The sequence below is a fragment of the Ceratina calcarata genome, unplaced genomic scaffold, assembly GCF_001652005.2.
Source record: "Ceratina calcarata isolate Rehan_Ccalc_2016 unplaced genomic scaffold, ASM165200v1 scaffold517.2, whole genome shotgun sequence".
In the NCBI taxonomy this organism is placed as follows: domain Eukaryota; kingdom Metazoa; phylum Arthropoda; class Insecta; order Hymenoptera; family Apidae; genus Ceratina; species Ceratina calcarata.
This window is the reverse complement of record NW_017176301.1, coordinates 240458-264265: the sequence shown is the minus strand read 5'-3', so window position 1 is coordinate 264265 and position 23808 is coordinate 240458. Positions and strand designations below refer to the sequence as shown.

The following is a 23808-nucleotide window of genomic DNA, read 5'->3' as shown; positions in this document are numbered from 1 at the left end:
ATAAAAATTCTGTATGAAAAAGACATAAAAATTCGAAGCAGAAGTTACTTTTTCAAGCAAAAAAAGAAGTTTTCGATTTTTTTCACATTGACGCACCAATCCTAAAAATCTGAAAAAATTCATGAACAATCCTTGCAACAATACGCATCTACCATAAAAATATAAATCTAGTCGTCTCAAGATTTCTATGTGAAAAAATTATTTTTAACACTTTTTTATTTTTCACGGCTACATTTTGCAAGCGAAAAATCTGAAAAAATTCTCAGACATCTCCAGCTACATTACGAACATGTCAGAATTTTCTCAGATTTTTCGCAAGGCGTTAAGTAAGGAAATACCTCAAAAAACTGATTTTTCGAATTTTCCCGATTACTTCCCCCCTGGTTGAGATATAGAGCTAAAAATTGGAGTGAATGTTTCTTTTTTAATATGCTATCGAATGGCGCAAACGGCGCTTCATTCGGCTCAAGGGCACATTTGACCCCCTTATCCAGCTAGACCAGGGCTTCTTAAACTATGGGTCGCGACCCCAAATGGGGTCGCGTAGCAAAATTTTGACGACTGTAATGGTAACTCGCAATCATAAATGGGGTCGTGAATGACAAAAGTTTAAGAAGCCCTGAGCTAGACCCTTTCATTCAATTTCCTTAATTAGAACGAAAGCTATTGCAATTTGAAATTAACAATTCCAATTCTGTCTTTTCAATTATGAATTTACCTCGACTTTATTTTCTCGTGGATCCTCGGAAACAAAGACCAGGCTGACCAGCATCGTAGTAAAGCCAGCAACAAAGAAACATATGGCAGCAGATGATAATAGTAGTTCCAACCATTTCCTGGAGTTAAGCTTGTGTCTGGATATAACTCTCCAAAAGCCACTTCTAAAAGTAGTTCCGCCTCCTCCTATCCCTTCACCTCCGCTGTCATACATGTAGCCCACTGTTGTCGGCTGATAAACAGCCCCACTGTCCGGCATTTCTCTTAAAATAATATCTGCTTCTTAACCTATTTCACAGAATTTGAATAAATACCGAGATCAGTTTGATTATTCACAAAATATTTGAATTATGAGAAAACTGTGTAGGGCCTTAATTGTAGGTAACATCAGTAGCTACAACTTTTGTTTGAAATATTTACACGATTAATAATTGACAAGTTATTAACAATAAACTGATACACAATGTTGAAATTTTATTACTAGGAAAGTAGCCTCATACTTTAGATTACTCAAGTTACAAGAAAATTATATAAGATCTTCCTCATAGGTGACAGTATTACCTAAATTTTATATTAACAACATGATGTCGTTATATTTGGAATAAACTTATACGAAAATGAGTTAAAAAAAAGAAGCGCTGTCTCTTAACCTGTTTCACTGAAATCATTAAGAATATCGTAACAAGTTTTCTAAGACAGGCCTTTGGTTAAAATAATTATTAATTATAAACGAATAGTTCCTAATATGAAATTCCTATTTTGTTCGATTGATGTTTATTGGAAAACTATGATTTGATAAGGAACGAAGGTGGAAGATAAAAGTATACTTACCGAGGAATGTAATGAAGTCAGCCCGTCGAAACTGAATTGTCATTCAACTTGTTTCTCTTATTAATTATATATTTTATTGAATTGCTTCACAGTAGACGTATATACGTTCGCAATGCGGAAAACTATGAAATTCGTGACACAGAAATAACACTAATACAAACGTGAAACACGGAACCCGTCGGACGACGCCATCTTATACCTGCATATACCTCGTACTACGTAACGCTATGTCGGACGATTTGTCAATTTTCATTGGCCACAGCTTTCCCGCCAATTTCGTACTCCGTGATGTTCAAGCAATTATTTATAAACATCGTTACCTGCTGAATGATTAATTATTTACGGAAAACGATCTAAATTTGTATAATAAATTCTAATTTAAACGATAATAATTATTTTCATGCGAGCTGGAGCTGAGTCCGCTCCGATTGGCTGGCCGGACGGAACGTGGTAATGGCCGTCGAGCGGTGCAAATGGCGGACAGTGACGACAGTCCTCGTTGATCCGCGTGCCCGTAACCGGAAAACCGGAATAGTTTTTACGAAAGATGTACCGTGGATCGTGAGAAACGTGTTCGAAGCGTCGTTTACAGGGAAGTAACGAGCGGTTTTAGCGTGTACGGGATTGAATCAGAGTAAGTGTGGTAAAAAAAGTGCGGGAAAAGATGACGCGCGGCAACCAGCTCGCCGCTTCGTTTCTCAATCGATAATACCATCCGCGGGTTTATTAGGTTAAAAGCGAGTGGCTCGCATCGAAATATGTGAGGGAGTCGCGGTTTGCCTTCGCGTTCCAAGGTAAACAGCCTGGCCGCGACGAAATTCATCTAACGATCTCCACGCTTCCGTTTATTAACAATTTTACGCACGAAATGCAATTAAATTCCGGTGGTCCCCGTCGCTGAGTTATCGGTTTCGATATTCCGCGACCGATTACCGCGGTATTATATGTTTTCCGCTTAAGAAATTCGCAATTCCGTGCGCCTAACCTGTAACCGCATAACACGCGGTTCGCCTTGTTACAGGTAAACAAAGAAACGACTGAATTTTCTATAAGAAGAATGCCTGCAGTGAGTATTTGTGATCCAGTGTCGGCGACTCTACGCCGTACACTGGACACTAGCCAGTCAAAGGGTCAGGATGAGCTGTCATCATCGCTAGTCACAAGTGCCTCTCGGATCCTGCAGTCTGAAGTTCAATACAAAGAGGTAAATGACTATCAGAGCGCGATATTGGATCAGTTGAAGGCCAAGTACACCGTGTTGAGCCTGCCAAACTCTGAGAACGATGAGAAGAAGGACGGCATTGCAAAGAAGAAGGGTCCGTGCTTGCCAGAGCCTGCGGTGACTCTGTTCTTGGCGAAGAAAGTCAGCCTCGGTTGGAAAGGCACGTTTCCTGTGGGCGCCGGCATGTTTAATGTCGGTAATACTTGCTATTTAAATAGTACGCTTCAAGCCCTGTTCCACGTGCCTGCGTTGGTCAATTGGCTCCTGTCCGACAGCCACCATAACTCGAAATGTGAACAGAATGGTAACGACGCTCAGTTTTTGGGGAAGGAATTCGGGTAGGAGATTTCGGCTTTATTTCATGACAGTATGATTATTTTAGATGGAGCAGGCGAGTGTCTTACGTGCGCTATGGCCAAGACTCTGCAGTTTAGTCATCAGAAGTCTGGATGCGCTATTAAACCTTTCTACATTTATAATAAACTAAAACGTAAGCAAATTCTAAACTATATTTGGAATTGTACGAATTCATGTTCACGGCCGATTTTCATCCTTTAGACACACATAACTTTCACTTTCCTCAAAGTTTTTCTTAAGTTCATTGTACGAATCCCTCTTTGCGGTCGATTTTGATCCTTTCATTGCGACTGATTAATATTCCCACGTTTCTGTTTCCGTTCTCTCTTTGATCTTGCCTCGAATAATTATTTCCCCTTCAGTAATTTGTAGGACAATGGTGCCGGGCCAGCAAGAGGACGCCCATGAGTTCCTCCGATACCTCCTCGATGGCATGAAGAAAGCCTACCTCACCCGGCACAAGGCTAACAAGCTCGACAACTACTCCAAAGAAACGACGCCGATCAACCAAATATTCGGCGGCTACGTCCGCACCGAAGTCAAGTGCCTCCAATGTCGTCACGTCTCGACAACGTTCCAACACTTCCAGGACTTGCTCGTGGACATAAGAAAGGCAACTACTCTAGACGAGGCCCTCGCAACCTATTTCAGTCGCGAGCAATTAGAAAACAACGACTACAAATGCGAAGCATGTAAACGTCGAGTGCCGGCAACGAAGCAGTTCAGCGTCGAACGAGCGCCAAAGGTCCTCTGCGTCCAACTAAAACGATTCAATGTGCTCGGTGGAAAAATCTCGAAACATATTAGCTTTAAGCAGACCATTGACATGGGGCCGTACCTTTGGAGAGAGCCCGGCGAGCCTCAGCAGTCCCTTACTTACAAACTGACTTCGATGGTCACTCACATGGGCCCCTCAGTTAACTGCGGGCATTACACTGCCGTGGCCAAGGTCTCCACTGGCCAATATTACTCTTTCGACGATTCCTGCGTTAGGCCGGTCAGCTTGAGCAATGTTCTAAGTACAAACGCTTACATCATGATCTTCGAGATGGAACCGAGTAATTTGAAGGTGAACGGCAGCATCAGTTCTCCGACTATTTCTCCAGTTTCCCAATTGAACAAATCGACTGTAGGAACGCCGAAAGCTTCTACTTCAGGCTCGGCCGTATTGAATGGCTCCGTAAACGGCTTGACGAGCAAAGAGGAGGATGTTGAGAAGAATTCTAGTAACGGGGTTCAAGTGAAGGGTTCCGGTTTCATTGGACCTCAGTTGCCGCAGAAGATGATGGAGAAACAGCCGAGGTTGATCATGCATATTAAGAACGGCAGGATTTTGAACGGGAATTGTCTTGTGCCGTACGATGGTTCGAGCGAGGAGGAAGAGAATTTGACTAGCTCCAACGGTTCAGTAAAGAGTATGGTTCCTGTGAACGTACCTAATAGTAAGAGTTCGCCCGTTAAGAAAGAGAATCCTCTGGCGAAACCTGTGAACAGTACGAAGGAGGCGCAAAAATCGTTGACGAAAATTAATGGGAACGAGATAGTAGGCAAGGTGCAGAAGAATGGGGCTAGTTATGCAGTTGTCAAGTACCAGAATGAGAAAGCAGAGGCGAACGGTGGAACTGTGAAGAGTAGTAAATGGCATCAGACTGTTCGGGGGTGTAAGGACGAGGAGAAAGTTGCTACCAAGGCGAGTAGCATTAAGGGGTGGCAGGTGTCGAAGGATACCAGTTTCGGATCGGCAACTTCGCTCACTGCGCCCAACGGATGGTCCGTTACTGACAAGTTAGTTTTAAATTCTTGAATCGGTAAATGTCCCGATGTATGTTCTGCACTATTTTAACTACAGTCACTGAATCGACAAAGTTATATTTATTAAATATGGAGTACACTGAGACAAAAACCTTCTGGAGGTTTTCCATAAGTTTAATTTAATCCCCTTCATTTGAGCAAAAGGTATTACAATTTAAAATGATAAACTTGAATTAGAATAGAAATTATTTTTAGGTCAAACGTATTTTTGTTAAGAATTATAATAATATTACAGGTAGCTTTATAACGCTTGTCGCCTATTCCCACTGCGTTTTCCGCTCAGTACCGGCGAACGAAATTGGGGTACCCGAGAATGGAAATACGGAAAGTCAGTACCGTAGTTAAGGGAAATCGAGGTATAGGGAAAAGTGTGTAAAAGAAAAAATGTGTGGGTGACATTCAGCGGGCCCGATCTATTGTGCTCGAGTCAGACCCTTGCTGGGCCTCAGCAGCGGCAAATAAAGCGAGAGGGGAAAAGAAACCGCAGAAAACGGGAAAGAGACCAGGCAAAGCGGCAAAGCTCTCGATCTCGAGGTTTTCCGCTCTCTGCGGTTTCTCTTCCCCTTTCGCTTTATTTGCCGCTGCCGAGGCCTAGCAGAGGTCTGATTCGAGCACAACAGACCGGACCCGCTGAATGTCACCTACACATTTTTTCTTTTACACGCTTTTCCCTATACCTCGATTTCCCTTAATTACGGTACTGGCTTTCCGTATTTCCGCTCTCACAATCAGGTATCCCAATTTCGCTCGCCGGCACTGAGCGGAAAACGCAGTGGGAATAGGCCATTAGACGGGACCTTCCTGGAGGTTTCTCTCAAGGTTCATCAGATTACCTTGATTAGAACGAAAATTATTACAATTGAAATCGAATCACTGCCTAAAATTATTCCCACTAATAGTCGAACACTCTGTATATCTGAAGTCTTAATTAAAATAATTAATACTCAAAACTAATTTTTGTTTCAGGGAAGATAATAAATTACCGCAAGGCACGAGCACCAGTACGACGACCAGCACCAGTACCGGTGCGACTATCGATGTGAATATAAATTCTAATACTACAACAACAACAACACCTAGCGCAGCGGCTGTGAGGAACTTCAATGGGACTAACCAGTCGGACACCGTCTCGCACTTGCTCAGGATGTCCCTTAGACGATACGGGAACAGCGGTCAGTATATCAAACGAATTACACCAAAAAATGTTAATATAATCCCCGGGAGAAATAAAATTAATCCAGTAGCGATTGAAAATCGTATTCCCGCTGATAAAAATAAGAATCCAGCTTCTATTCAAGTCAGACTTCAAGACGAACGGTTGAAATTAAATTGTAAGAAACCCGGTACTATTTCTAATGCGATTTCGAAGAGTCTCGGCTCGAATCACAAGTACAGACCCTCGAATACTGAGAATTCTAGTTCAATCCCGAAGAATTCTGACTCGAATCCGAGGTACAGAGCCTCGAATCGTGCGAATTCTAATTCAGTCCCGAAGAATTCTGACACGAATCCCAAGTACAGAGCCTCGAATCATGACAGTTCTAATGCGATCCCGAAGAATTCTGTCTCGAATCCAAAATACAGAAGGTCGAAATCTAAGCCCAGCAATATTAAGAGCTCGAAAGCTAAGCCTGTTCACAATCTCAAATTGAGTTCTGTTAATAAAATGGAAGTGAAAGGAGTTGGTAACCGTTTAATGGAATCGAAGATTGATCAGAGTTCTAAAGGTCCTGTTAGAAACAAATCGGATAGGGAAGCTGGAAAAAGAGAATCGAAGAAGGAAAAGATCGTTAAGTAGGATTCAGAGATTTTAATCATTTTCGTAAACGTCTTTAGAGAAAATAATTGTACGAATTAATGTGAACCGTTCCATGAAGGATTTTACTCTTTCGGAGTTGATTTAAACAAAATTCCTAGAGAAGACAAAAGATAGTAGGGGCTCCAACCTTCAATTTAATCCGTAAGACGGAATAAATCCATTAATTATTAAAAAAACTTATCGACAAAATTAAACTGATTCACCCGATTTCTCTTATGTTCTTTGAGTTATGTTCGATCTTTAAAATTTTAACCGTGCAATATTGTATACCCGTAATGTTTAAGATTTTGTAAATAAACTGCCTTTGTCCAATTGTATCGCGTTCACATTAATTCGTACGGATTCGCACGATTAGTTCTATATTTCGACAATTTTTTACTGTACTGCTTGAGTTTTTTTTGTTTATATCAATGAACCCGTGAAGATCTTAATGAGACTTTAGAAACACTTAGATAGAATTCTTCAAGAAGGTTTCTCCTAAGTTTATTCAATTCGCTTCATTAGAGTACAGGTCATTACAATTTGAAGTAATAATTTTGAATTAGAACAGAAATCGTTTTTATGTCAAAAGTATTTTTATTAACAACTGTAATAATATTAAAAGTGGCTTTATGAAACTCGGAGAACGCTTGGATAGGATCTTGAAGGTTTCCCTCAAGTTTCATTCAATACCCGTCATTAGAACGAAGGATATTGCAATTTGAAGCAAATATTGAATTAAAAATTAAACCTTGAATAACTGTTTTACTGTTCGTCCTTTTAACTGCAGCTACCGAACCAATAAACATATCTTGATGAAATCTTAGGGGTGCTCAGATAGGGCCAAATCCCTTCATCCAAACGAATATTTCAACACTTTATATCCGATCCCAAATTACATTAATCAACTACCGCTTATCTTACAGTGGTAAACTGGAACGGCAACAGGACATTGATAGACCGGGAAGTAGATGCCGATCGTCGAGAGGAACGGAAAAGACACTCGAACGCGGATGACGACGATCTCGACCGCGGTCGAGTTAAGAAGCTAAAGACTCATCGATCCTACGACGACAGGAGTTCGTCAAGTTACAGTAATCCTTTCCAAGAGTACCAGGAGGGTAAAACGTGGAACAGCCACCGCGCGCCTACCCCTCGCTACTACGATAGAGGCCTTAGACATTATTACAACACCTCGGGACACGTCAGGCAGTGGGCGTTGTTACAGAACCTCAGGACTCGACAGAGACACCCCAGAAATTACAGACCCCAGCATTATAGATACCATTCGCGAGCTCACTGGCAACGGGGATAAACGCGGTAGAGCGCAGGGGACAGAAACAAATCAGAGAAGATTTCTCGTTGAGAACTAAAATCCAGCTCGTTGTCGATGCTTAAAGGAGATAGGAAATAGTTAAACGAGAGAAGATTCGGAGGAAGCTGAAGTCTGGGGAAGAGGAATTTGACTGGAATGGACGGAGGGAGCCGAGTAATGAGGAGTTTGACTCTTGATCGAAGCTTTTTGATAGAAGATCGTTGAGGAACGAAAGAAACTTTACCAGAGGATCTTCGACTACTGAGGATCGAGCAATATATTCTATGAGGATCGAGGAAATTACGCAGTGATAGGACGTTTACTTAGGATTAAACGAAAGATAGGAGTGAAAACGAACGCGGCGCAACGTTGAAATTCTGAACCCTCGTAGTCTTTTATATATATATATAAATACACACACAACTTAGTTGGAGAATATTGGAATGAAGATCGACTACTGTTTTTTATTTATCGAGTTTCAGACGTTGCTAGCGTTCGCAGAATTAGATATAGTAATATTAATTATTATTCCATTTGATGAAATATTATAAATAATTAATTTTGACACGGTTCTTCGTGTTTCTTTTTTCCATTTTCTTTTGATTCGTCGATCGATTTGCTTGCAGACGGTTTTCGTTTTAGAGAGAATTATTATAGTCTGGATTGTAAGGCAAAGTAATTCTATATTATAGAAACCAGGGAACTTTTATTGGAAGGCATTAGATGATCTGTGTTGTGAGATAGATAGGAGGTCTCCCTATGGTGGAAGGAGAACATAGATGTACAGTTGCGCGTACTAAAAGAAATCGTGAATATATCTTAATAAAACTTGGAAGACTCTTAGATAGGACCTTCCTGCAGGTCTCTCCCTAGTTTCATTAAATCTCGTCGATTATAACAAAAATTATTGCAATTTGAAGCGTATTCGTTGTCCTTTCACCATAGGCGAAGCTGTCCGTTCCGGATTGATCGGAGGGCAGCGAGTCTATGTTATAAGACAGATCGTTGTATATCGTAAGGAAGAATTGTAAGAGATGACGAAACGATTGGCGAATGAAGATGAGAAAACTTGTTCGGTGTCTATGAGTTCTTCATTCTTTCCATTTTTCTATTTTAGTTCTTACTTTGAAAACGATGAGAGGTGTATAAAAAAATGATCAGGGTCATCGTGTTTAAGATTTGCACTCTTGATTTAATAAATATCGAACTCTGTAAATAAGTATGAAATTTCAATAGATGAAAATTAAGTTCGGAGCCAATTTTATATGCTTAATATAGACGAGAAAAATTGCTTTAATTGTTGATTACTTTGTTATCAATCAATGCAATCGATACAATCGTGGCTTACGTTAAAGTTTTATATCACTATTTCAATTTGATTCGTCTAACGAACGTTAAAGCAGCTTGGAGGAGCCTCTACATTAATTCAAATTTAATCAAACAAATTTAGCAAAATTAACTCCTAAGCGACGAAGATGAAGTTTAAGATAGACCTTGGAAAATTCTAAAAAAAATTTATTCTACCCATTAAAAACAAAATAATTTACATATTTCTTGAGTTATTATCATGTTTGGTAATCTGCTGTTGTAGCCTAGATATCCTGTCTTCTAATACCTCTATCAGTTTATCCCTCTCGGAGAGATCGTTCTTTAAACGGGCTATGATTGTATCCTTATCTTCGTTCAGGTCCAATAATAATTGATTCGTGGTAGGTCTCTTCTTTGGATCTATTTGAACCAATTGGCTGACCACGTGTGCCTGTAACAAGGTTTCAAATAATCAGTTCACTGTTTAATTCAAATGACCACCGATTAACATTTAATCAATCATTTTTTAATTGTATTAATTACACCCGTGAAGATATCTTAATGAAACTTTAGAGACACTTAAATAGAATCTTCCTAAAGATCTCCCCCCCCAAGTTTCGTTCGATTCCCTTAATTGAAACCAAAGTTATTACAATTTGAAGCGAATGGAGTTTATTAAAGTTTGGATAACTGTTTTACTGTTCGTTCTTTTAACTGCGGTTACTAAGCTGATAAAGATATCTTTACGAAAGGGTCTAGCCCAGGCATGGCCAAAGTTGTCGCCGCGCGACACGACCTTGCCCGGGAGCCGGAGTGGGGCACGCAGTCCGAACGGTTAATAGTGTGTATGATGCACGCACGTAACATACTAAAATAATGTGAGGGCTTCCTGGGCCTACTGCACGAAGTAGGGAGAACAGCTACAGTGGGGCACGTGTACTTGGCCATGCCTGGTCTAGCCGAATAAAATGGCAAAATGTGCCCTTGAACGAAATTCAACTTGCAATGAGCCATTCAATAGAGTGTCCAAAGAAAACATTTCATGCCAATTTTTAACCCTCTATCTGAATTCGGAGGGTAGTTATGGGGGCTAAACAGTTTTAGCGTTTTTGACATTTTGCCAGCATATCCGGCTAGACCCTCTGGAGAGCACTTAGATACGACTCCTGAAAGTTCCTCCTAAGTTTCATTCGATTCCCTTAATAATCATCGATCATCTTGAAAGAATTTTGTTTCACTTACCCATCTGGGATAAGTAGCAGCCAAAGCAGTCGGCAACTGCCCCCTCTTCAATCCGTTGATTATTTCAATCCTCTCCATCCGAGTTTTTGTCTGTACCAACAGTTCCAGGAGGACTATTCCCAAACTGTACACGTCGCTCTAAAAGCACGAATTAAATCGTACAAATTAAGAAGATAGGAAAGAAGCAAGCTCAGTATGTACCTTGGGATCGCATTTCCCTTGGAGTTGCTCGGGCGCCGCATACATGTGCGTACCGAACACAGAACCGTGGTTCTCCCTACGCAGGGGACACGCCAGTCCGAAGTCTCCTAATTGTATTTGCAACTGACCAGCAGTCGATATAAATATATTACTGGGCTGAAATAAACCATAATGCTCGTCGAAGGATTCCGTAAAATCGCGAGGAAAACTGAGGAATTGAAGTAGAGGGTTTGAGCTTCGATTTGACCCGTACGGTGAACTGAATCTCAGGGATACAAGCAATCGAATTAATTTTACCTTAATATCGTGATGTACGATGTCACGGGAATGTATATAATCCAACCCGGAGATGATCTGCGTCCATATAGCGACGATCATCGCCTGCGGCGTGGTTCCTACCCTCTCGTCCATCCATCGTTGCAGCGTTTTCTCGCACAGGGCCATTTGAATGTACAACGTCGTGTACCTCTTGTTCTGAGAAGAGGAACAGAACGAGTCAGAGTCGGTTGTTAGTCAGAGGAAAGAGAGGAATAGCCAGTGTTGTATACACACCGTTTGTGAAACGTACGGCAGGAGCATTTTATCGTTGCTACGCTCCTCATAGGAAACACTGGTCTTCGTTTTGTCCTCTCCATACCCATTGCCTTCTTCGCTACGGAACGATATACTGTTTGAATGATCCGTACTGTTTCTCCCGCCGGCCGACCCGTTCGACCCGGAGTTCCCCTTAGAGTTCCCTTTAGAGTTCGTCGCATCGCTGTTCTCCGTCGAACTCTCCTTTCCTTTACTCGCCGACCCGTTCGATTCGGAAGACTGTTCAGGCGATATCAAACGGAAGCTCGTAGAGGGGAGGGTCGGCTCGATCCATGCTCCTTTGTATGGCACTATATTAGCGTGATTCAATCTGGCGAGAGTCTTCACTTCGTCCAACCGTTCCACTATGCTCTTCACCCGATCGGAGCGTACTATTATCTTCTTGATGGCGTATTCGATACCGTCGAGGCGGTGCAGAGCCTTAAACACGTTTCCGAACCCTCCGGACGCGATTAAGCTGATCTCCTCGAACTCTTTGTTATACCGCGACCGTTCCGTTATTAATAATGGGCTGAGCGAGGGGTAATTATGAATAGAGGTATTAGAAGATAGAATGAATTATAAGTAGAGAGCAGAGTATTGATTTAGAATGATTACTTGGGTATTCCTCGCACAGAGGCATGAGAGAATTAATTTACAATTGTTTACCTGGGTATTCTTCTTAAGATACTGTTATCGCAACCGGTTGCAGCGCGTGCGACGGCGAATAGCTGGTACAAAGCTTGGCGATATTGGTTTCTCATCGGCTCGAACTCTATCATACTGTAGGAATTGTCGATCAGCTTCAATTCGTACAATTTCTCACATATTGCTGGAATGGTAATGCTGGTATTAATATTAATTTTTGATTAATTTTACTATTAGTCGGCCGATTTACTTTGTTCGCGGTTCAACACAAAGCTTGAATTCTCTAGTTTCTATCATCTTGTTTTCCAAATTTTGCATAAATCGACTCCTAAGTGACAAAAATCGTGAATAAATAAAGATATGTTTGAATCTAAAGACTGAATTCTAATATTCTCTCTATTATCAAATTTCAATCGTTGGTAACTTTGTTAATAATGAACAGATTTACTTTGTTCGCAGATCAAATCAAAGCTTGAACTCTCTACTTAAAATGGATTGTTACCAAAGTACAGTTTGTTTCTGTGCGTCGCATCGGCTTCAAACATCAGGCATAGCTGCTGTATCAAAGAACCAATTAACAGGCTAGTAGAAGCTGAATAAGTGTTCACTACATGTCGATGGTTTTGATTACTGGTTCCATTACCCAAACGTGCTGTTGGTCTTATGTCATTACCTACCAAGAATTATCAATGGTTTGAGTCTGATTAACGATGGTAGGGAATATTTACATAGGAGTGAGGATTGTTTTAATGAATAAATTAAACATTTTCATTTTGAAGATGTTTAGGTTTAGGAACAGTAATTTCTACCAAAGGATCCTACATCTCTTAGAGGATTTTAGGTCTCACCTCCGTCGAAGCTGGTCGCAGTCGGCAACGACTCCCATGGATTGCTCAACGATTCCTCATTATTCTCCATCGTTTAATTCGCATTTTACGCGTTTTTTAATATCTCCCTTACATTTGACAGTAGGAATAAATATCGCGTTAGGAGGAGGTTACATTTATATTTTGTTTATTAGTTCCACCAGGGATGGGATCAGAGGGCGCTGCACTTGCAGTGGTTCGAATTCTAAGATGTCTGCCGTTTCCGTTCTGCCAGTTTGACGCGCAAGGGCGCCCGGCGCAGTGCTTCCCGTGTTCGATCCATTATGTAGGAATTTGAAAAAACAATAAAAACTGAATAATATTATTGAAAAGTGAATTCCGTTCGGACCGAGGTGGCCAGGAAATAGAAAGATTAATCTCTAAGACACGTGAGATCAGTTACTTAAAGTAAGTGTACCGCGACGAAGTGTAACAAGTTTTATCAATTTATTTAACGATCGTGGATCGAGGAGAATTATAATACATCTTTTATACAGCTGTTTTGATAAACGAGTTGGCTCGATTCATCTATGAGGCGGCTTCTTTGCAGTTTTCTTCCGTTTCTTCTTGTAACACTTGAAACAGGCTGGCGTCGGCTGCGGTTCTTCCACCACCGGCTCCGCCGCCCCCAGCGTTAAAGTATTTTGCGTGGCCGTGTGCACCATTTCGTAGGACGGTGCCCGTTTCCGTTTAATTCTCCTCGGTCTACGGATTAAGTAGCTCCTGGCCACGTCCTCAGTCTCGTCTATCAATTTACTGGAAAAATTCAAATTTCACACGGGAAACTTAGCTCGGTAGTTGCTTACTTTTTCTTCTTCTTTCCTCGGATTTTTGATAGAACTTTTGTTAGCCTGTTTCGTATTATTAGGGTGCAGCAACAGGTGAGCAGGACCGTGGAAGCTAGGACTATACCGGCGGTTTTCAATGTCACTTTTAACGTCGTGCCTCCTGTGGAGGATAGTTCGGTTCAGAGTCGATTTAGATCAATTAAAGTAGAGAGTTTTAGCTTGACTTTAACCCATGAACGAAGTACGTCTGTCTATTATTGACGAAATTATTACCGATTGAAGTTGAACAATATTTTTCATTCAGATACAAAAATAACGGAGCATGATAGGCTTCGAAATTGATTTTCACTCGTTAATAGTGGATTTAGGGAAAATTGCGAGACTGTTGAATTCGAAGTAAAGACCTCAAGTTTTGAATTAAGCCATGATTGAACTAAATCCGATCATTATTGACAAAGTTATAAGCAATAGAATTTCGAACATATTTTTCGTTACGATTTTCCGAACTGGTCAAGTTCCCAGTCAATTTAGATAAAACTGTTATTTCTGTCATCGTCATCATTCTTCTATTACCGTTTCTCTTATTCCAATCGTAAATTATGTTATTAATTTACCACCGATCTTCTTAATTGCATCGCTGGGAAACTGATTGTTTTCCTCCTTCGATTTCGCAGACGCCGTTGCCGCCGTCGTAGGTTCGGCCTCGTAATCTCTGGACGTGTTCACAACAATTAAACTCCTAACGAAGTACAGAAAATGTGCAAGCTAACGGAAGAAGAAGAATATCTAACACCGACTCCGACTCATCGGCTTGGCGAACCACCAAAGGTTTCCTGCCGTCCCTCAAGTCCTGCAAGCATTCGATCAAATCCGGCCTGCCGATACGTTCGAGGAGATCGTTCAAGATCGGATAAGTGTTCCTGGTGACGGTGCGCAACTGGCAGACCCATTTCACCAATCGGCGGAAGCACGTTTGCTCCCTGGCCAACGAATTCACCTCATCTTCCGACGGTTCACCTGTAAACAACTTTGCCGCAGTCTAAAGACTTCGAGGAGTATGATTTCTGTTACGAGACCAGGAAGTACAAAAGAAAATGCTCAAGTACAACAATTTTCGGATGTAAAAGGTATTGAAATTCTATTACTGACGAGGTAGTTTCATACTTTTAATGATTGTTTCTGAAGTATTCAAGTTAGGAGAAAATTGTATAGGACCTTATTTGTAGAGAAGAGTCGAAGCTACAATTTTTGTTTGAAATATTTTTTTGAAATGTCAATAATTAACGAGTTATTCTGCTATATACTGAGGTATACCTTGAGATCATTGTACATAAATATTAATATGACCGGAATGTATCATTTCAGAAAAGAAACGTTCTCTTCGCTCTGCCTCCTCTGATTAAATCTTGAAAGAGTTGATCAAGACTCTTTCTAAATACTCACGATCGGAATTTAAAAGCACGAGCTTGGCGCACTCTTCGGGCTTCAAATTCGACGCCAACAGGTGCAGTTCCGGCACGTCGACTTCGGTGAACATCTTCTTGAATCAGAGGTACAGTTTTATTATTTTAATCAATCAATCAAGTTATCAAAGGCCAGTAGCCCGATATAAACATTAATTGTTGACTCGACATCACAGATGTACCTGGGAAAGGGACGGTGTGAGGTAGAAGAATATAAGGACCGATGCATCTTTGAAAACGTTCGGGTACATCGATCGAATGAACGGTTCGAATCCGAAATCAAACCTCCTCTACAAATCAAATGGGAAGAAATTGGATAGAAATATAAGGTACGTAATGAAACAACAGTTACCTCACAGATTTCCGTTCAATACTACTGGTATGTTATTCTATTTAATATGCTGGCTTTTATTCCGTTCCATATTTAATTTTAAATTCTATTTAATAGTCTGCTTTTTATTCCATTTAACATATCATTTTTAATTCTATTTAATATTTTGCCTTTTATTCCATTTAACATTTCATGTTCAATTCTATTTAATATATTTTATGTATCATTCCATTTAATTTCCTAATATTGTCGTAATAAAGTGTATATTGTCTAGAAGTCTGTGGCAATCTTAATATAAATAAAGGTGAACCTACGGCTCGTTCGAACGTTGAAACGTGAAACTGAAGGTAATTAGAGATTCTTTGAAATTGTTTCCACCATCGATGGGGTTCCGATTCAGGATTGAAGCCGATACAAAAATGTGATCTTAACGGGTTATCAAACGGCACTGGTAATAAATTGTATTTCTGGGACGCGTTGAAATTGTAAATACGATCGACGTGAAAGGAGACATGTTCGCGTTGCAGTTAATTAGACAATATCAGAGGTAAGAAAAGTGTATATAGGTAGCGTACAGTTTTTGTGAGATTCAATGCGAATTTCTTTTAAATCACTTCGTAAGAGTTGCTTTAGCTAAAATTGCAAGACAAATTGAATTAAAGCAGAGAGCAGAAGCCCTAACCCTTTCGCGTCGGCAGTCCAGTCCGCCAAAGTGCCGTCACCGAACGGAATTTCCGTGGATGACCGTGTAGATGCCGGATATATCCGGCGCTTGAAGCGAAAGGGTTAATTTAAGCCGCGAATGAAGTAAATACATTCATTATTAACAAAGTTATAAGCAGCTGAAATGAAATGATTTGAGTTTGAGTGAAATGAATGAGTTTTCGTTAGGATAGGATTTTTAAAATTTTGTAAGGTGTACTGGAAAATTGATTTTCATTACTTAAGATTCGATTCATCTAAAATTATCAAAAGAACTTAATTAAAGAGGAAACTTGAATCTTTAATTTAAGCTGCGAACAAAGTGAATCCGTTCTTTATTAATGAAGTTGTAAACGATCGAAGTTGAACAATATTTTTCACGATGATCCATTTTTAATAATGGGACATTCAAGATTAATTTTCACTTATTAATAATGGATTTAGGTAAAATTACGAGGGGAGTTGAATTAAATTAGAGGCTTCAAGCTTGAATTTAGGCCCCGAACGAAGTAAATCGATTTATTATTAACGAAGATAAAAAATGACTAAATAGGAATGGAAGGCAATTTATTATTCGTTTACTATCTACATACAGTGTCTTCTAATATTCTTATTTACAATGTCTCGTATTCAACTAAAAATCGAATTAAGCTCCCGTCACAAAAACTTTATTTCTGCTTATAAAGAGGCAGAGACTTTCTGTTCCATTTCGCGCAGCATGTTGTGCAGCCTCGTTTTCAGTTTATCCGCCACCGCGGCTCTCGACAAATGTTCAAGGTCCCCTGAAGGGTTAGCGCACTGCCTTAAAAGCACTGCTAGGCTGCTGGTAGTGTGCTCCGACATTAGCAGTCCCGGAATTATTATCGTCCCCGATAGGGTCCATCCTAAGAATATCTTCTCACAGATCACCTGCAATTTTTATATTCATTCAGGGGTACAAGGATTATCTGAGAATCTTTTCAAATAATTTCAATTCTCAAAAAGAATTGTTTCGATTCGAATCGAATCCAATGTTACGAGCGTCGATTACCTGAAGATTATTATTAGTCACAGGACCATTGCACTTTTTCTCCTTCGAACAAAACGATCTGCAATCGAAATAGTCGCAATCCCCATGATCTTGGCAGTCCCTCCCATCTCCAATAACTTTACTAATGACCGTCCTAGGAAAGACGGCGTCCAGATCTAAGAATTTCAGCTTCTGCCCTCCCAGAGGAAGTCCGAAGTGATTGATCTTCACGTCGCAGAGATGAATCGGTTCGGGAAAGTTTGAGTCGAACTCCTCCAATAGATCCATGATCATCACCGCCAGTTTCAATCGTTTTGCCCATTCTGGCTTCGAGTCTGAAAGGGCTAGGACGGTCGTGGGGGTTTCGATCGGGCGGACGTATTCGACCGCATAAAAAGTGCCGCAGGTGCCGATCATCTGCGGGAATATATCTCTGTCCTCGTAAACGATGGTCATCAGATATTCGTTCTGTTGCAGCAATGGCCACAGGTTCTCCATCTCTAGTTGGCGTCGGCTAGGCTCGGTCTCTATCCTGTGCGTCCGCAGCCGAGCCAGCCTCTCCAGCTGCAACGGGGACACCGTCGTGTTCAGCTTATCAGCTATCAGTACCTTGATCATGCGAGCGAAGTCCGGCTCCGATGGGTAGCGGCGGTTACCGGAGGAGTCCGTCCAGAAGAGCGACTCGTACTGATTCGAGGGAGTCCTCGTTCTACGATTCCCGAAAATACAAATGTTCACGGGTTTGTAAAATTTTACATACTAACGATAGTTTAATGAGCGGGAGCAAGGATTGAAACTGGGAATTTAGTGAGAGAGTTTTATTAAATCGATCGAAAGGATTACATTAAAAGTGTTTGTCTTTGTAAAATTGTATATAAGATAACAAGAATTTACTGAAAAGAGAGAGGATGAGTTGAAACTGGGGATTGAATGATTTTATTAAGTCGATCGAAAGGCATTGAGTTTTGACTCGCGATTTGTATGAGGTTGATTTACCTGGAAGCCTTGAAGACCAGACGAGTGGTCTCCCAATGAGCCGAGAAGACAGCCTCCTTGCCGGCGTGAAGGGTCTCGCAGGCTAGAGAGTGGATACCTCTTTCCGAGCACAGGGGGTCGCAGAGGATTCCAATGGCACCACCCTTCCTGTGCGCGCTGCACTGCAATCGAAATTCTTATCACCGAACTAAACCAATCTTAATCAGGTTTCAAGGTGGATGAGAACTCGGGAATTCCTAATACAGAGTTAAATTCAAGCTTCGACTATTCGCTTTAAGTTACTCCTCTGATATGAATCCAATATTAACAAGTGAAAATCAATCTTGAATCCAATAACACAGATTGTATTCGAACGAAGAATATTATTCAGCTTGAATCGTTCATAATTTTGTTAATAATTAATGGATTCGCTTGGTTCTCGGCTTAAATTAAAGCTTGAACTTTCTACTTTTTATTACCTCATCAGACAATTTTAGCTAAATCAACTTCTAAGGGATGAAAATCGACCTAGAATCAAACCTTGTCCAATTATAAAAATTGTATCATTGTGAAAAATATTCTTCAATTTCGATCGTTGATACCTTCGTTAATCATGGCCGAATTCACTTCATTTGCAGCTCAAATTAAAGCTTGAATTCTCTACTTTAACCGAGTCCTTCTGGCGAATCCTAATAAACCGACTCCTAAGGGTGAGCATCAAAATTGAATCGAACCTCGTCTAATTATATAAATTGTACCGAATACCCCAGTTCGCGAACCGAAGGCGCTTGCGTTTGCTGCCTCTCCTCCCCCCCTCGATTTCCATCCCCTTTTCCAGCAGCTAACAGCTGCTGCTGCTGCTGCTGCTCGTACTTGTATACGATTCACAACCGTTCGTAGCTGGAAAAGAGAGAGGGAGAGTGAGAGAGTGATAATTTCGTCAGTGTCCGAGGAATCCTCACAGGAACGCCATCGATACGACGACGGGTAAACGGTTCTACGTTTCACAATTCTTAAATAATACGTCCGTTTCGTCGAGAATCGCGCGACGGCGATGTCTCGACAAAGATTTTATCGAGCGTGCAGCGTGCCGCGACAGACAGGAATTTCACGCCGCCGGTCAATCGTCGTCTTACAGCGTAGCAAACAAAAAACGACTTTCAAACAGTCTGATAATATTTATTCAACGATTCACTGATCCACGGGGTTCAGATTCAATCACACGTTCACGTTCAATCAATTGAATCGGACACAAGAGTAATTTTAATTCCTCTGATCGTATAAATAAATAAACGAGTGCGGATCCATTATGATTAATTAAAAGGATTGTGAGTTGAGAGTTTGAAGGGAATTCTGTTGTTTCCAGCGGAGGGCGACTCACCACGTTGGACACGTGCCTCCAGGCCTCTAAGTTGGTGCAGACGATGCCCCAGTGAAGGAGAAGGTAGACCAGGAGGAGCATGGCCAAGAATACGAAGACAGTCGCCGCCTTGTAATTGTAGATGAAACCGGGCAAACGTCGCACGTTCATGATCAGATTCGCCAGCCGGTGCCTCCTCCTCCTCCTCCTCCACCAGCAGTAAGTACACTTTCAAATGTCCAGCGATCTCTTAACACTCATCTTCCAACCAGTCTTATCGGTTCCTGTTTTCATCAATTAATTCATTTAACACCGTACACAAATATTTTCCTGTTCGAGTTCCAACAGCTATTTCATCAGCGAAATGTTAATTTCTTTAATTACTTATTTCCGTCGAGAATCGAAGATACGCAGCTTTATATCGTTCAACGTTTGGCAGTGAAAAAGTTCTGTTTTTAATCTCCTAAGGGAAAAACATTGTTTAGCTACAATCATTCGTTATTTCGTTAATAATGAACGGATTCACTTTGTTCGTGGCTTAAATTCGAGCTTGGATTCTATACTTGACTCAAATTTCTCCAACAGCTTTATCTAATTCGATTTTTAAGGGGTGAAAATCGAGCTCGAATCAAACCTTCCCCAACTCTAAAGATTCTATCATCCAATTCACGGATCTTCGAATTTTAATTAATTTTGATGCAAGTTTTACTGCGGATGGTTTAAGGGTGAATGAATCCACACATTTAGCACTTGCTGCCTGTGAGATAGGAGTGGTCACTTGTCACTGTCCCCTCGTAGTCTCTCCTTCAATTTCACGCGTGTGTCTGTGACTTGAAGCTTCCGCAATGTACGTTACAAAATCGACGACCAGCGGTGATCGAAGAGGCTTTTCGGACGACGCTGATGCCGGTTCGTGCACTGGCAATGCGGCATAATCTCTCCGCTGCGGCACCCTCTCACACCCTCGCGAGAGGAGGGTGGAAACGCGCAGACTCTATTTCAAATCTCTGTCCGCTCGATTCGACCCGCCCGTTCGGAATCAATTCAAAACAGTTCAACAAATTCTAAATTCACGTGGTTCATGCAAAAGGAGAAGAATTCCGAAGAATGAAAAGCGATTTGAAGAAAGAAGGGCGTCAGTTAAATAACGAACACACGTAATAAAATGAGAATTTCTATAATAAGAAGCTGCTGCAGTTATTCAATTGATTTAAAATAATCGAATGATTTTTATGGAGCTACCATTGAATGTATTCAAATCTATTATCGACTCACTGTGAGCTGGCAGAAGAAGCGGGCGCTGGGACGCTCACCCACGCGACTGTTCCATAATAACTGCTCCATCCTTTTTTGCTGGCTCATCGAGCCAAGCTTCCAACGTGCACACGCAACGCAACAGTCGAGCTTTTAAATTAGACCGAACGGGGCCGGTACTGCCACAGTTCAACGCTGCGACGCACCTAAATTTTATTAATTGTACCATTCATTTTCATACATCATAATATAACGTGCGAATATTATTCTTTTTTGCGCTGAATCGAACGTGTCAAAAATTCTGTAAAAAAAAAAGAGAAGCGCTGTTAGCAGAGTAGTAAACGTGAGAATTTTTCCATATCGATCCGTCGACGATTTATATTTAAAAAAAGATGCATACATTTTGCAAGTACTGAGATGGTACCCCATCGTTCAACTTTAATCGTTCCTAATTTTGTTAACAATGGACTGATTTACTCCGTTCAAGGGACAAGTTAAAGCCTAAAGTTTTCACTCTAATTCAGTTCCTTTGGCAGATTTTGATAAAACAATTCCTAAGGGATAAAAATTAAATTTGAGTTGAACCTCGTTGAATTCTAAAAATGATAGTGAAAATCATTGTTCAACTTCAGTTGTTGACAGCTTCGTTAATAATGAAATAATTTACCTCGTTCATGGCTTATATTAAAGCTTGGAACCTCTACTTTACACGAATTCATCTGACAAATGTCGATAAACTGATTTCTAACAGGTAAAGATTTGAATGAAACATCGTTCAATTTCTATCTCCATCTCTCTCTCTCTCTCTGGTTCTCTCTTCCTTTGTTTTTGTCACGATTCAAGCGCTCTCGTTGCAGGTAGAAGGAAAACGTCAGTAGAGTTTCGAAATCGCGCGGGCTCGCTCGCTCGCACCTGAAGAAGAGGCGAGGTGACTCTCCTCCGTTGGCCGTCGCGCAGCTGCGACCTTCGAGCGCCCTTGCGGCCGTCCCCTCGACCTCCTCGTCGTCCTCATTTTTACTCCGAGCCTCGGCGCAGTTCCCGAGAACAGCCCATGCGTCCGCGACACCGTCCGAAATCGGACTAATTATGAGAAACGTCGAATCTAAAGTGATTGGGATTAAACAAGAAACGAAAGATCGCGCGGCTCGATTAATTAAAATGAAACAGTGACGGGTTCAATAGAATTTTATATACAGCCGCGGTCGAATCGGTGGTTCATTTTTAACTGTGACCAAGATATTAGGATATTAATGGTACTGGAAGAAACATTGGCTGAAAGTGGATTTGGTTTTTCGTTCTCGCATTCCTTCTGGGTGGACATGTTAGTTCTAGGGGTTGTTCACCCCTGATCGAGCGTAAGGATCACGAGTTCGGTGAGTCAGGCCTCAAGTTTAGAATCTCGGCAATCTATTTGATTAATCTCTTTCGACACGTTGAAAACCGATTTTCAATTAGATTTTATTCAAGGGAACAAATTCATACAGTCGTAGACGTACGTTTATTAATGGAGGACTCACACCAGCGTCGATCGCTAATAGGCAGAATTAGGATGATCAGCTAATTCCTAACGGGTGAATCGTAAATCATTGTTGAACTTTGATAGCCGATAACATCATAAATAATAAACCAATTTATTTTATTCGCGACTCAAATGAAAGCTTGAACTCTCTATTTTAATTTAGTTCATCTAAGAGTTTTACCTAAATCGATTTCTAAGGGAAGAAGATTGACTCTGAATCACACCTTGTCCAATTCGAAAGATTCTATTTTAATGAAATATGATGTTCAACTTCAATTGTTCATAGTTTTGTTAAGAATGAACCGATTTATTTCGTTGGCGGCTCAAATTAAAGCTTGACGCTTCTACTTTATATTATCTCCTCTGGGAATTTTGTATAAATCGACGCCTAAAGGGCGAAAATTATTGATAAACGAAGACATGATTAAACTCTAATGAAAAATATTGTCAAATTTCGATTGTTAATAATTTCGTTAATATTAGATCGATTCATTTCGTTCGTAGAGTAAATTGAAGGTTCATGTCTGTGCTTTACTTCAGTTCCTTTGACAAATTTTGATAAAACAGTTCCTACGGGGTGAAAATTACATTTGAATTAAACCTTGTCGAATTCTAAAAATGATATTGCATTGAAACTCATTGTTCAACTTCAATTGTTAATAACTTCGTTAATAATGAATTAATTTACTTGGTTCGCGGCTTAAATTAAACCTTGAATTTCCTATTTTAATTCAATTTATCTAAGAATTTCCAGTAAATGAATTATTAATATTATAAAATAAGTGCGACCGATTCATGTGGCAACAATTGAAACGACGAGGATGATCGTTGTGCAACGATCATTCAGATAATAACACAGATACGCGAAATTACGTATATACATGTACACATATATACCGTTAGTCTCTCTTTAGCCGTATCACGTGCGCCGCTGTTGCGCTACCGTGTATTTATAGTAGCTTGCAAAAACAAAACCGCGATCTTTCTCATTTCAATCTTCGTTTCATTTTTATCAGGCAACATACGCGATCTTCTCCGTATCAATTTTTCTCCCGTACCGTGATTTTAATTAGCAGACAGCTTATGCAAAATAAAACACTCACAGTATCAATGTAAGAGATATGCGTTTCAGCTGAACATCATTTATTTTACCGTTTAAACATTGAAATATCCATTCAGCTTTCAACATTCTCAACTGTTTTACAGATTACACGCGACGTTTATCATCTTCGCAGATTCAGTTCTATTATAAATGCATAAAATTCGCTGTCTAGTAATTGCAACTGCGACACGAGCGTGTGGTATCGTTAATTATAGGATCCTTAATACAGGGATGCAGTCCGTTCAATTTGATCGGCAAAGTGAAATCTAATTTCTACGATTCTGTTTGATTGCTGGAAGCCTCGGTGAGCCTGTCGCAGTTTGCCTGGACATTCGAGAAAGCTTCTGTAATGCGATCTCCGGCTGTGTAACACACTCTTATACATACCGCGCGTAACGCGACACCCGATCGCCGG

General features: G+C 40.7%; 6 protein-coding genes and 1 long non-coding RNA gene across 21 annotated transcripts in view; 3 read left to right on the top strand and 4 right to left on the bottom strand.

Moving 5' to 3' along the window:
- Positions 1-1760, bottom strand: part of LOC108628325 (uncharacterized) — a 4668-nt gene extending 2908 nt beyond the window's left edge. Inside the window, exons 1-2 of one of the 2 annotated variants that reach the window (XM_018030154.2) lie at positions 1549-1760; positions 719-1005 (exon numbers count right to left, since the gene is read on the bottom strand). In XM_018030154.2, the coding sequence (XP_017885643.1) occupies positions 719-976 (258 nt within the window). In that variant the 5' untranslated portion in view covers positions 977-1005; positions 1549-1760. The remainder of the gene's footprint in view (positions 1-718; positions 1006-1548) is intronic. The other variant, XM_018030155.2, reaches the window with a different exon arrangement.
- A 257-nt stretch (positions 1761-2017) lies between these two features.
- scny (ubiquitin specific peptidase 36) lies at positions 2018-9131 on the top strand. 4 transcript variants are annotated; one of them, XM_026816428.1, is made up of 7 exons: positions 2018-2182; positions 2279-2342; positions 2570-3074; positions 3153-3260; positions 3490-4912; positions 5906-6111; positions 7664-9131. In XM_026816428.1, exons 3-7 carry the CDS (start codon positions 2606-2608, stop codon positions 8050-8052), a joined length of 2595 nt encoding a protein of 864 aa, XP_026672229.1. In that variant the 5' UTR covers positions 2018-2182; positions 2279-2342; positions 2570-2605; the 3' UTR covers positions 8053-9131. The 4 variants fall into 4 exon arrangements, with proteins under 4 accessions (XP_026672229.1, XP_026672228.1, XP_017885746.1 ...); XM_026816427.1 differs by lacking the exon at positions 2279-2342; XM_018030257.2 differs by having other exon boundaries at positions 2018-2342.
- Positions 9132-9549: 418 nt separating this feature from the next.
- LOC108628380 (eukaryotic translation initiation factor 2-alpha kinase 1) lies at positions 9550-13049 on the bottom strand. 2 transcript variants are annotated; one of them, XM_018030258.2, is made up of 8 exons: positions 12873-13049; positions 12527-12697; positions 12046-12208; positions 11356-11908; positions 11101-11277; positions 10804-10959; positions 10603-10740; positions 9550-9811 (listed from the first exon to the last, which is right to left on the bottom strand). In XM_018030258.2, the coding sequence occupies exons 1-8, from the start codon at positions 12940-12942 to the stop codon at positions 9596-9598; spliced, it is 1644 nt and encodes a 547-aa protein (XP_017885747.1). In that variant the 5' UTR covers positions 12943-13049; the 3' UTR covers positions 9550-9595. The 2 variants fall into 2 exon arrangements, with proteins under 2 accessions (XP_017885747.1, XP_026672231.1); XM_026816430.1 differs by having other exon boundaries at positions 10804-10926.
- Positions 13050-13315: 266 nt separating this feature from the next.
- Positions 13316-16624, bottom strand: LOC108628341 (uncharacterized). 7 transcript variants are annotated; one of them, XM_018030176.2, is made up of 7 exons: positions 15787-16624; positions 15324-15431; positions 15122-15218; positions 14476-14695; positions 14293-14390; positions 13697-13838; positions 13316-13646 (listed from the first exon to the last, which is right to left on the bottom strand). In XM_018030176.2, the coding sequence occupies exons 2-7, from the start codon at positions 15390-15392 to the stop codon at positions 13415-13417; spliced, it is 858 nt and encodes a 285-aa protein (XP_017885665.1). In that variant the 5' UTR covers positions 15393-15431; positions 15787-16624; the 3' UTR covers positions 13316-13414. The 7 variants fall into 7 exon arrangements, with proteins under 7 accessions (XP_017885665.1, XP_017885668.1, XP_026672235.1 ...); XM_018030179.2 differs by having other exon boundaries at positions 15122-15215; XM_026816434.1 differs by lacking the exon at positions 15787-16624 and adding an exon at positions 15494-15601.
- On the top strand, positions 14630-17746 carry LOC108628343 (uncharacterized). The gene is made up of 4 exons (XR_001916782.2): positions 14630-14805; positions 15044-15230; positions 15318-15470; positions 17661-17746. It is a non-coding gene; the product is annotated as an uncharacterized LOC108628343 (long non-coding RNA).
- Positions 16725-19710, bottom strand: aln (divergent protein kinase domain 1C). 3 transcript variants are annotated; one of them, XM_026816431.1, is made up of 5 exons: positions 19540-19710; positions 18924-19058; positions 18180-18340; positions 17205-17892; positions 16725-17083 (listed from the first exon to the last, which is right to left on the bottom strand). In XM_026816431.1, the coding sequence occupies exons 1-5, from the start codon at positions 19687-19689 to the stop codon at positions 16853-16855; spliced, it is 1365 nt and encodes a 454-aa protein (XP_026672232.1). In that variant the 5' UTR covers positions 19690-19710; the 3' UTR covers positions 16725-16852. The 3 variants fall into 3 exon arrangements, with proteins under 3 accessions (XP_026672232.1, XP_017885664.1, XP_026672233.1); XM_018030175.2 differs by lacking the exon at positions 18924-19058; XM_026816432.1 differs by lacking the exon at positions 19540-19710 and having other exon boundaries at positions 18180-18335; positions 18917-18999.
- The window catches only part of Gbs-76A (Glycogen binding subunit 76A), a 15049-nt gene continuing 10896 nt past the window's right edge, over positions 19656-23808 (top strand). The window contains exons 1-2 of one of the 2 annotated variants that reach the window (XM_018030172.2): positions 20989-21523; positions 21630-22145. The gene's annotated coding sequence lies outside the window, so the exon portion shown is untranslated. Of the gene's footprint in view, positions 19738-20988; positions 21524-21629; positions 22146-23808 lie in introns of those variants that run through there. The other variant, XM_018030173.2, reaches the window with a different exon arrangement.